The sequence below is a fragment of the Bombina bombina genome, chromosome 5 (assembly GCF_027579735.1).
Source record: "Bombina bombina isolate aBomBom1 chromosome 5, aBomBom1.pri, whole genome shotgun sequence".
In the NCBI taxonomy this organism is placed as follows: domain Eukaryota; kingdom Metazoa; phylum Chordata; class Amphibia; order Anura; family Bombinatoridae; genus Bombina; species Bombina bombina.
The window spans coordinates 177,747,954-177,760,665 of record NC_069503.1 but is presented as its reverse complement, the minus strand read 5'-3'; the positions used below and the strand labels follow the sequence as shown (position 1 = coordinate 177,760,665).

At 37.8% G+C, this 12,712-nt stretch overlaps 1 protein-coding gene across 4 annotated transcripts in view; it reads left to right on the top strand.

The window, feature by feature from the left end:
* The window catches only part of PRKAG2 (protein kinase AMP-activated non-catalytic subunit gamma 2), an 889,218-nt gene that overhangs the window by 826,526 nt on the left and 49,980 nt on the right, over window positions 1–12,712 (top strand). For all 4 annotated transcript variants that reach the window (XM_053713799.1, XM_053713800.1, XM_053713801.1 and 1 more), the window contains one exon: window positions 5,119–5,245. In XM_053713799.1, the coding sequence (XP_053569774.1) occupies window positions 5,119–5,245 (127 nt within the window). The remainder of the gene's footprint in view (window positions 1–5,118; window positions 5,246–12,712) is intronic.

The window sequence follows — 12,712 nt, the reverse complement described above, 5'->3', positions numbered from 1 at the left end:
AAATGACCGACAACATACTGATTTATCTGTCTCTGATGAGGATCTGTCTGATTCAGAGGATCCTGCCTCAGATATTGACACTGACAAATCTTCGTATTTATTTAAAATGGAGTATATTCGTTCTTTATTGAAGGAAGTGTTGATTGCATTAGATATAGAGGAGTCTAGTCCTCTTGATACTAAAACTAGTAAACGTTTAAATTCGGTTTATAAACCTCATGTTATTATTCCAGAGGTTTTTCCAGTTCCTGATGCTATTTCAGATATGATTTCAAAGGAATGGAATAGACTGGGTACTTCTTTTACTCCTTCTTCAAGGTTTAAAAAATTGTATCCTTTGCCTTCTGATAGATTGGATTTTGTGGGAAAAGATCCCCAAAGTTGATGGGACCATCTTTACTCTTGCTAAGTGTACTACTATTCCTACGGAAGACAGTACTTCTTTTAAAGATCCTTTAGATAGGAAACTTGAATCCTATCTAAGGAAGGCTTATTTATGTTCAGGTCATCTTCTTAGGCCTGCTATTTCTTTGGCTGATGTTGCAGCTGCTTCAACTTTTTTGGTTGGAAACTTTAGCGCAACAAGTATCAGACCATAATATGTATAGCATTGTTAAGTTAATTCAACATGCTAATAATTTTGTTTGTGCCATTTTTGATATCATCAGAATTGATGTTAGATATATGTCTTTAGCTATTTTAGCTAGAAGAGCTTTATGGCTTAAATCTTGGAATGCTGATATGACTTCTAAGTCGACGTTGCTATCTCTTTCTTTCCAAGGTAATAAATTATTTGGTTCTCAGTTGGATTCTATCATTTCAACTGTTACTGGGGGGGAAGGGGGCTTTTTTACCTCAGGATAAAAAATTTAAAGGTAAATTTAAAGCTTCTAACCGTTTTCGTTCCTTTCGACAGAATAAGGAACAGAAACTTAATCCTTCCCCTAAGGAATCTGTTTCCAATTAGAAGCCTTCCTCAGTCTGGAATAAATCCAAGCCATTTAAGAGATCTAAACCAGCCCCCAAGTCCGCATGAAGGTGCGGCCCTCATTTCAGTTCAGCTGGTAGGGGGCAGACTAAAATTTTTCAAGGATGTTTGGATAAATACAGTCCAAAATCATTGGATTCAGAACTTTGTCTCTCAGGGGTACAGAATAGGTTTCAGAGTAAGACCGCCTGTGAGAAGTTTCTTTCTCTCACGCATTCCAGTGAACCCCGAGAAAGCACAGGCTTTCCTGAAGTGTGTTTCAGACCTGGAGTCTTCTGGGGTAATCGTGCCGGTTCCTTTTCAGGAACAGGGTCTGGGGTTTTATTCAAATCTGTTCATTGTCCCAAAGAAAGAAAATTCATTCAGACCAGTTCTGGATCTAAAAATCTTGAATCGTTATGTAAGAATACCAACATTCAAAATGGTGACTATAAGGACTATTCTGCCTTTTGTTCAGCAAGGGCATTATATGTCCACAATAGACTTACAGGATGCATATCTTCATATTTCGATTCATCCAGATCACTATCAGTTCCTGAGATTCTCTTTTCTAGACAAGCATTACCAATTTGTTGCTCTTCCTTTTGGCCTAGCAATAGCTCCAAGGATCTTTTCAAAGGTTCTCGGTGCCCTTCTCTGTAATCAGAGAGCGGGCTATTGCAGTGTTTCCTTATTTGGACGATATCTTGGTACTTGCTCAGTCTTTACGTTCTGCAGAATCTCACACAAATCAACTAGTGTTGTTTCTTCAAAGACATGGTTGGAGGATCAATTTACCAAAATGTTCTTTGATTCCTCAGACAAGGGTAACCTTTTTAGGTTTCCAGATAGATTCAGTGTCCATGACTTTGTCTCTAACAGACAAGTGATGTTTGAAGTTGGTTGCAGCCTGTCGGAACCTTCAGTCTCAGTCATTCCCTTCAGTAGCTATGCGCATGCAGGTTTTAGCTCTCATGACTGCAGCATTGGAAGCTATCTCCTTTGCTCGTTTTCACATTAGACCTCTTCAGCTTTGTATGCTGAACCAATGGTGCAGGGATTATTCAAGGATATCACAATTAATATCCTTAAATCCCAATGTTCAACTATCTCTGACTTGGTGGTTAGATCACCATCGTATAGTTCAAGGGGCCTCTTTTGTTCGTCCAACCTTGACCGTGATCACAACAGATGCGAGTCTTTCAGGTTGGGGAGCTGTCTGTGGATCTCTGAAAGCACAAGGGGTTTGGAAATCTTAAGAGGCGAGATTACCAATCAATATTTTGGAACTCTGTGCGATTTTTAGGGCTCTTCAGATTTTGCCTCTCTTGAAGAGAGAACCGTTCATTTGTTTTCAGACAGACAATATCACAACTGTGGCAAATGTCAATCATCAGGGTGGGACTCACAGTCCCCAAGCTATGAAAGAAGTATCTCGGATACTTGCCTGGGCGGAATCCAGCTCCTGTCTAATTTCTGCGGTCCATATCCCAGGTATAGACAATTGGGAAGCGGATTATCTCATCAGACTTTACATCCGGGAGAGTGGCCTCTTCACCCAGATGTGTTTTTTCAAATTGTTCAGATGTGGGGGCTTCCAGAAATGGATCTGATGGCATCTCATCTAAACAAGAAACTTCCCAGGTACCTGTCCAGGTCCAGGGATCCTCAGGCGGAGGCAGTGGAAGCATTGACACTTACTTGGAGTTATCAACCTGCCTATATTTTTCCGCCTCTAGTTCTTCCAAGAGTGATTTCCAAAATCATCATGGAGCAATCGTTTGTGCTGCTGGTGGCTCCAACATGGCCACACAGGTTTTGGTATGCGGATCTTGTTCGGATGTCCAGTTGCCAACCTTGGCCACTTCTGTTAAGACCAGACCTTCTATCTCAAGGTCCGTTTTTCCATCAGTATCTCAAATCATTAATTTGAAGGTATGGAAATTCAACGCTTAGTGCTTAGTCATAGAGGTTTCTCTGACTCTGTAATTAAAACTATGTTGCAGGCTCGTAAATCTGTTTCTAGAAAGATTTATTATCGAGTTTGGAAGACCTACATTTAATGGTGTTCTCATAAATTCTCTTGGCATTCTTTTAGAATTCCTAGAATTTTACAGTTTCTTCAGGATGGTTTGGATAAGGGTTTGCCTGCGAGTTCTTTGAAAGGACAAATTTCTGCTCTTTCTGTCTTATTCCACAGAAAAATTGCTAAACTTCCTCATATTCATTGTTTTGTACAAGCGTTGGTCCGTATAAAGCCTGTCATTAAATAAATCTCTCCTCCCTGGAGTCTTAATTTGGTTTTAAAGGCTTTACAGACTCCTCCGTTTGAGCCTATGCATTCTTTGGACATTAAATTGCTTTCTTGGAAGGTGTTGTTTCTTTTGGCCATCTCTTCTGCTAGAAGAGTTTCTGAATTATCTGCTCTGTCTTGTGAGTCTCCTTTTCTGATTTTTCATCAAGATAAGGCGGTTTTACGAACTTCATTTAAATTCCTACCTAAAGTTGTGAATTCCAACAATATTAGTAGAGAAATTGTTGTTCCTTCCTTGTGTCCTAATCCTAAGAATTCTTTGGAAAGATCCTTACATTCTTTGGATGTAGTGAGAGCTTTGAAATATTATGTTGAAACTACTAAAGATTTCAGGAAGACTTCTAGTCTATTTGTTATCTTTTCTGGTTCTAGGAAAGGTCGGAAGGATTCTGCTGTTTCCTTGGCTTCGTGGTTAAAACTTTTGATTCATCACGCTTATTTGGAGTCGGGTAAATCCCTGCCTCAGAGGATTACGGCTCATTCTATTAGGTGCCTGGGCTTTTAAGAATGAAGCTTCAGTTGATCAGATTTGCAAAGCAGCAACTTGGTCTTCTTTGCATACTTTTACTAAATTCTACAATTTTGATGTTTTTTCTTCAGAAGCAGTTTTTGGTAGAAAAGTTCTTCAGGCAGCTGTTTCAGTTTGATTCTTCTGCTTATAATTTCATTTTTTCTTCTTTTTCTTTATAAGATTAAAACTTATGATTTGGTTGTGGATTAACTTTTTTCAGCACAATTGGCTGTCTTTATTTTTATCCCTCCCTCTCTAGTGACTCTTGAGTGGAGTTCCACATCTTGGGTATTTGCTATCCCATACGTCACTAGCTCATGGACTCTTGCCAATTACATGAAAAAAAAACATTTATGTAAGAATTTACCTGATAAATTCATTTCTTTCATATTGGCAAGAGTCCATGAGGCCCACCCTTTTTATGGTGGTTATGATTTTTTTTGTATAAAGCACAATTATTCCAATTCCTTTGTTGATGCTTTTTTACTCCTTTCTTTATCACCCCACTGCTTGGCTATTCGTTAAACTGAATTGTGGGTGTGGTGAGGGGTGTATTTGTAGGCATTTTGAGGTTTGGGAAACTTTGCCCCTCCTGGTAGGATTGTATATCCCATACGCCACTAGCTCATGGACTCTTGCCAATATGAAAGAAATGAATTTGTCAGGTAAATTCTTACATAAATTATGTTATATATATGTCTGTATATATATATATATGTGTGTGTGTGTGTGTCTGTATGTATATATATATAATTTTATCATTTTATATTATCTCAGTGTTTAATGTCCTTTTTAAATAAAAGATAGAACATGCAATTTTAAACAACTTTCCAATTTACTTCTATTGTCAAATCTGCTTTATTCTCTTGGTATCCTTTGCCAAAAAGAATACTTAGGTAGACTTAAGAGCATCAATGACTACTGGGAGCTAGCTGCTGATTGGTGGCTGCGCACCTATGGTTCTTGTAATTGTCTCACCTTATGTGTTTAGCTATCTCCTAGTAGTGCATTGCTGCTCTTTCAACAAAGGATACCAAGAGAATGAATCACATTTGATAATAGAGTAAATGTATAAAGTTCATTACAATTGTATGCTCTGTCTGAAAAAATTTCTTTCACAATTCAGTTTCATGTCCCTTCAGTAAACTATGTTTATCTCATTTATAGCCAGCAGTGTATAATATCAGTTATACTCTATACTTGCACTAGTGGCATAAGGAATATTGTGACGCTAAACGGTCTGAATGTATCAGTTTATTTTATTTAGAGCTGAAAATCTATCATTTTGTTCTGTTTGCTAACTTCTTTTACTGAATCTTTCCACAGTCTCTTTGACGCAGTATATTCCTTGATCAAAAACAAAATCCACAGATTACCTGTTATTGACCCAGTCAGTGGGAATGCACTTTATATTCTTACCCACAAAAGAATCCTCAAGTTCCTTCAGCTTTTTGTAAGTAAACGACTTGCTCCATTCGAGTTATCTTAATGGTTTATTGTAACTCCAAGTTCAGTACGTTTAGTTCAGTATATTTGTAGCAATACTAGTAAAGAATAATTCAGTTGTGCACTGGGACAAACACCTCTTGGGGAAAAAATTATATTTGTCTAACCTGAAACTTGTAAAGGTGTAAGTGCCATAATGGGCAGAACTACTATTGGTGCAGTCGCACCAGGGCTCAAGAGCTGCAGGGGGCCCATAATAGCCATTCTATACATAGTTGTGTGCAGAATGTTTACAATCCTAATGCTGGGGAGCCTTTTATTAATGCATGTTGTAGGTCCATCAGTCTATCCATCTGTTTATACTAAAAATCATTATACAAGCAGAATATATATTAATACTTTTGCTTTCTTGGGGCCCCATAAAAAGCTTGCACCAGGGCCCTCTGTTGAGTAGGTCTGCTACTGATGCATGGGAAAATACTTGTACATTTTATAGGTATGGACCAAAAACAAAACAAAAAAAAAAAATAATATATATAATTTTTGTTAATATATTTATATAATTGTTTCTTTGGTAAAGAATGAACAGTCATAACATTTGCAAGTTATAGAAGTACATCAAGAAGGAACAAGAGAGATAGAGGGGGAAATGAGAACAAGCAGATAACCTGCTCATCTGCAATTACCACTTAAGCATCACTTAGCAAATTTTAAGATTGCACAAGCGTTCTCTTGTGCAGTGCCGCCTTCTCTCTCACGTAACCAATTGTGCCAGAGATCAGGGTCTGTCAATCACCCCCAACAAGTGATCTGGGTAATTTCCCTCTGAGTTGGTAGAGACAATAAACAGCAGCAACTGCTTCTTAAATTCATGGTTACAGGCACGCTCATGAAGCTTGATAAATATTTCTTGGAGCAGGGGTTGACAAATATCATTAAAATGTAGGAGTCAGTAAGAATATTTGAGTCAGACAGTGGTATTTGTATATAGATATATGGAGAATAACCAAAACAATAGGAGCCAGGTGTAAAATTCTAGGAGCGAGGGGCACATTGGTTCCTCGGTTTGTCGAACCCTGCCTTAGAGTATGCTATAAACCAGATTTGTAACTCAAGTTGAGATATTGAATCCTTGCTTGTGTCAAGAAAATGAAGGAGTTTAACATAAGTTGAGTATAGGGATAGCCGTCATGACATTAGGGTAGTTGTAATGGTAACAAGTGTGTCTTTTGTTAGACTAATGAAGAACAGAAAAAAAACACAAATAGGAGGGGTGGGGTAAAGTAAAATACATTATGGAATCTACACAAATAAAGGCCCTTGAATGTACTAGCATTTTACTATATACGCTAATCCGTCTTTATTTCACACTGTGGTATACTCGGATAATAATTTCACATTTTACAGACTTGTCACTAGTTTTAATGTACCTGCGGTAAGTGATATTTGTCTGACAAGACGGCTTAAATATAAAAATATCACTGTAGCTTTGGTAATGTGATTTAAAATAAAGATTGTGCATGTTTATACCTGTGCTAAATAAAGCCAGGTGCCAGTTAAAAAAAAGGACATGACACAATGCGTTTTCTTTATTTCAGTGTTGGTAATATGTTCCCTACTCAGTGTTTCCCAATACAAAGAATTATTGTTATATAGGCTGTATGGTCTAGTCAATGTATAACTTTTATTGTGTCTTCTTGTGCTACACGTCAACTTAAAATGATAACTAGTTCTTTGTATTTTGCTTATATTTTTACTTGAACCTATATCCGTAAATCATATGTGACTAATCAAACAAGACTAATCAAAAGGCAAAACAAGCCAGAGGTCTGAGCTAATTGTAGGTTATGCGTTTATTTTTTTTTTACTTTTTAACGAAAGCCATTGTGTGTGTATATGTATATGTGTATATACTGTACAAGTAAGTTTAAGATAAACTCAAAAAAGTGCATAAATAACTGCAACTCACAAAGGGTAGTTTGTGAAAAATTAGAAAAAAGTTTTAACATAAATATTTTACACGAAAAAAAAACAGGGAATATTTTTTTCAACTTAAATCTCATATTGCAAAACAATATTTATGTTAATCTATTAAAATCAAAACATAGTGGTATCGCCAACTGTTAATAAGACAGATATGTCCATAATTATGATCTTCTGACCGTGGCCAGTGTTTGCATATATCAAAAACAAGATCCTTTATCTGTCCCAGATTATATAACAATTGTTGTAGTCTAAATAAATAATAGAAGAAATCACTCTCTTTAGGAGTGTTGTAGAACCGTTAATAGGCCATCCTTTCATCTGGTTATCTAATATGTAATGCAACCCCAAATAAAGTGGCCCTTTACCTAGTAGTCAAATGTGTATAGTGCAGTGCTGAGGTTGACTCTTCCCTTTAATAATGCAGCCGCTATTGCAAAATTGAGAAAAACGGCTTAGAGGAGACAAAGTTGCTGCATAACGTATGACCTCAGGACCCTCTACATTGAGATTTACAGCCCCCCTCAAGGCCTTCACTGCCGCGGATTTCTCGTAATGTCTAGGACCTCTTAGCTGGCACTTTCACTTTATAACTGGAACCCGCTATGTCAGTATTACAAGCTCACTTTCTTTGCAGAGTGTTTCATTTTCTTAGCAGTGCGCTTCGTTTTACCACTTTCAAAGGTACTCGGCGCAGTTCGCCCCTCCCCTTTTGGCAGATTGGATATCAACATATCTGCCCTATAACAGTTGGTGATACCACTATGTTGTGATTTTACCTAGCTGCAGATTTAGGGTGCTTTGAGACCATTGTAATTTATTTCCATTCCCTTTTGAACGTGACAACTGGAGGAGCAGCTATTAGATTACTTTATCTACTTCTAGGTTTATCTTTAAGATAACAAATAGGATTGGTGATGATAGTATGAGTTGCATTGCTAGGGAGTACATTGTACACCTAAAAGGGATTACATCACATTACAAAGCATAAATCTAATATCTCCTTTTATGTTAATAGCGCAAAACAGGATCACCTATCACAAGTGAGCTTTATGTAACATGAGTCATACAGCAGATGCTTGGTCAATGAGAGTAAGGCTGTCAATGTATTCTGGTGAAGCTTGTAAATGTAATAAGTTTTATTGGTTTGTTTAAAGCAACACACAAGTCAAAATAAACATTTATGATTCAGATAGAGCATGCAATATAGAGCAACTTTCTAATTTACTCCTATTATAAATTTTTCTTCATTCTCTTGCTATCTTTATTTAAAAAGCAAGAATGTAAGTTTAGAAGCTGGCCCATTTTTTGTGAACAACCTGGGTTGTGCTTGCTGATTGGTGGTTAAATGCACCCACCAATAAAAAAGTGCTGTCCAGGGTCTGAACCAAAAATTGGCTGGCTCCTTAGCTTAATAAAGATACCAAGAGAACAAAGAAAAATTGATAATATGAGTAAATTAGAATGTTGCTTAAAATTACATGCTCTATCTGAATCATGAAAGAAAAAATTTAGGTTAAGATCCCTTTAAAACACTTTTCAATTTACTTCCATTATCAAATTTTGCACAGTCTTTTTATATTCACACTTTCTGGGGAACAAGATTTCATTAAAGGGATGATTCAGATAGAGCATGCACTTTTTAAGCAACTTTCTAATTGACTTGGTCCAGCTCTGAAGCTGACAAGCCTGCTTTTTCCAATAAAGATACCAAGAGAACGAAGAACATTAGATAATAGGAGTAAATTAGAAAGTTGCTTAAAATGTCATGCTCTATCCGAATCATTAAATAAAAAATGTGGGTTAAATATCCCTTTAACTATTAATTAATGTAAGCAAATATGATATGTTTTGAGTATCTGTCTGTCTACCTATCTTAGCTAATATTTACCAGGTGAGAGACCACTCCCTTTACCTCTTTATAGAAGGGTCCCATAAGAGGTTCCCTCATACTTAGTTCTGACCATCACACAGGGTAGTCACAACTAGGTGTTTACATAAACAGCAATGAATAGTTCACAGTTCGTTATCTTACACTGGGTTTCCTCTGGGCAGAATTATAGGGACACGAAACCCACGTTGTTTTTCTTTCATAATTTAGATCATTTCTATTGTGCAATTTCTCTTGATAACCTTTATTGAAGGCAGGTAGGTAGGTTTAGGTGTGTGCACGTGTCTGGAGCACTATATGGAAGCAGTTTTGCAAGAATGCTTTTGACAGTGTTTGCTCTTTTACAGTGTTCCAGTCATGTGCACACTACCTACTTAGGTATCCTCTTCAACAAAGGATACAGTGAGAACAAAGCAAACTTGGTAGTAGAGGTCAGTTGGAAACTTTTATTTTAAAATTGTAAACTTTTATCTGAATCATAAAAGAACAAGTTTCTGCTTCATGATGGTTGATTGAATTATTATTTTTTTTCTGCATCTTATAGCACAGAGCCCATAATGCAAAATAATTATCCTCTGTAGTCAACCTGCTTGAGATTTTTGCACTAGGCATATTGGACATTTTTGTTGAGGCTCAAACCTCACACTTACCTGCTGATGTAAATTATATCTCTTAGTTTTATATTATTTTGCAAACTGAAAACTAAAAGTCTGTTTTAAAATATTTTGGCTGTTGATACACCGGTTTTTATGAACTTAAAAATAAAATATATTAGAGAAATATCGGGGGAAACTCTGGGTCTCCATGTGGTTCCCCATTTAAGGTTGTAAAGGGGGAGTGGTCAATCCTTCTATTCTCCCTAGAGGTTGAGGGAGCATCACCTTGTGCATATTAGCTAGAATAAGAGCCAATATATAGTAATTTCTGTTTTTTGTATTTCATTTTTTCTTTTGTAAGGTGGTGAGAGTCCATGAGCCGTAACAGCTGTGATTAAAGTCCCTCCACCAGGACGCAGACAAAAATCACCCAAACTGCACAGCAAGAACTTTAATCCCTCCCACTTCCTGATTCCCCTCAGTCTTCATTTTTGCCTCCACAGGAGGACAGGCGAATAGTGCATTGCTGAAAATAAGTTTCTGAAAGGGGTACTTAATCTCCAATGAGGCCCCCTAAGAGGACAAAGAATAGGACAGATGGGTGGATAGGTATACTATGGCTAGTGAGTGTAATTCTCTTGCGGGAGGTGTTCACCAGCCTGCCACATTGGTCACTGGAACTGGTCCTTAGTAACCTAATTATGGCTTTGTCTGGGCACATCCTGGTCAGTATCATGAGTTGGTGTTATCTAACTAGGATGGGGCATTATTACTGGACACAGGTAAGTTCAGTAGGTGAGTGCACATATTGGTAAGTATGAATTTTCACTCACAGCCATTAACTTGTCAGAACAGTACAAAAAGGGGGTACATTAAGAACAAGTGGACTTAAGATTGTGGGGCACTCTTATTAATAGCAATGGCTGGGACTGAGAGACTCACCCATAGTAGGCTGTACAGCGTTAGCCAGCTCTGTGAGCTCTACTTCGAGAAGTCTGTAATGTTAAATACTTTCACTAAGTTTTATCATTTTGATGTTTTTGCCTCTAATGAAGCTGCTTTTGGCAGAAAGGCTCTCCAGGCAGCAAGTCTGGTCAATGATGTGCCTATTTAGTTTTGTCCCACCTTTTTTGTTTGTGCTAAAGTAGACTGCACAGCTTGGTTATTGGATCCCAACTGTTATGGATTGTGGACTCTCAAACCCTTATGAAAGAAAACGTAGTTTATACTTGATAAATGACCTGATAAATGTCCTTGTTTTATGGTGGCGAAAGTCTACAAGACCCACCCAATATTCTGTTTTATACAACGGTTCTGGCATGCACCTGCTTTGTTCTTCCTGCTTTTCTGTTTCGTCTCCTTGCTTGGCTATACAGCAGACTGAGGGAAATCAGGGAGTGGGAGGGATTAAAGCTCTTGATGTGTTGGATGATTTTTGCCTGCCTCCTGATAGAAGCAGTTTAATCCCAACTGTTATGGCTTGTGGACTCTCACCACCATGAAAGAAAAAATAATTTTATCAGGTAAGAATAAATTATGTTTTTATACTTCCAATCTGTCGTGAAACTCAATAATGCTGACTGTCTTATTAATTAAAATATATATCATTCCCAAATGTGATTTGTTGTCATAGTGTTTCCAACAGATACTTATGGGGACAGTCAACACCAGAATTTTTGTTGTTTAAAAAGAAAGATAATCCCTTTATTATCCATTCCCCAGTTTTGCATAACCAACACTGTTATAGAAATACACTTTTTACGTCTGTGATTACCTTGTAACTATGCTTCTGCAAACTGCCCCCTTATTTCAGTTCTTTTGACAGACTTGCATTTTAGCCAATTAGTGCTCACTCCAGGGTAACTTCACGTGCATGAGCTCAATGTTGGCTATATGAAACACATGAACTAATGCCCTCTAGTGGTCAAAATGCATTCAGATTACAGACAGTCTTCAAGGTCTAAGAAATCAGCATATGAACCTCCTAGAATTAGCAACTAAGAATACCAAGAGAATAAAGCAAAATTGGTAATAAAAGTAAATTGGAAAGTTGTTTAAAATTACATGCCCTTTTATTTATGTCATGAACTTTTATTTTTTGGACTTGACTGTCCCTTTAAGGTTTGTGATATCTTTTTTGACTGATCCATTAAAAAAGATAATTCTTTTAAAAGATACAATGAATCCACGGATTTCATCCTTACTTGTGGGATATCGCCTCCTGGTCAGCAGGAGGAGGCAAAGAGCACCACAGCAGAGCTGTATATATAGCTCCTCCCCTCCCTCCCACTCCAGTCATTCTCTTTGCCTGTGTTAGTGAGAGGAAGAGGTAAAGTGAGGTGTTAGTTTAGATTCTTCAATCAAGAGTTTATTATTTTTAAAATGGTACCAGTGAGTGCTATTTTACTATAGGGTGTAGCCGTATTCCTTGTCAGCCTCTAGAGTAGAGCTACAGGTGACTTTAAAGCAATGGGAACTGGTGGGACTTAACCCTCACTGCGCCTCCCATATTAGTGCTGCCCTTCTGGTGATGATGGTCTTAGCAGATATTAACTAAGGCCCTTTCTGTGTCCACAGAACTACAGGAGGGAGAAGAGCTCTTGATCCTGTGAGACGTGTCATGCTGTCGCTCAGCATAGAGGTAAGTGCAGTCTTTATTTTTCTGGGCCACTTGCTATCTCAGAAATGGCTGTACTTTTATCTGTTGGGGAAAATATAGGCTATCTGGGAAGGGCTTTCCTGGTTAACAGAGTGTGGGGTTGTCATGTGGCCATGTCAACAGACAAGGGACTCTCTTCTATGGTGGTTGCCGCTGGATCATCTATCCCAGGGGACAGCTTCCGCAGACCCTCATCTGGGATAGTGACAACGGATGCCAGCCTGATAGGATGGGGAGCAGTCTGGAACTCCCTGAGGGCTCAGGGTGTATGGACTCGAGCAGAGTCTCTCCTTCCCATCAATATCCTAGAGTTGAGAGCAATATTCAATGCGCTTAGGGCTTGTC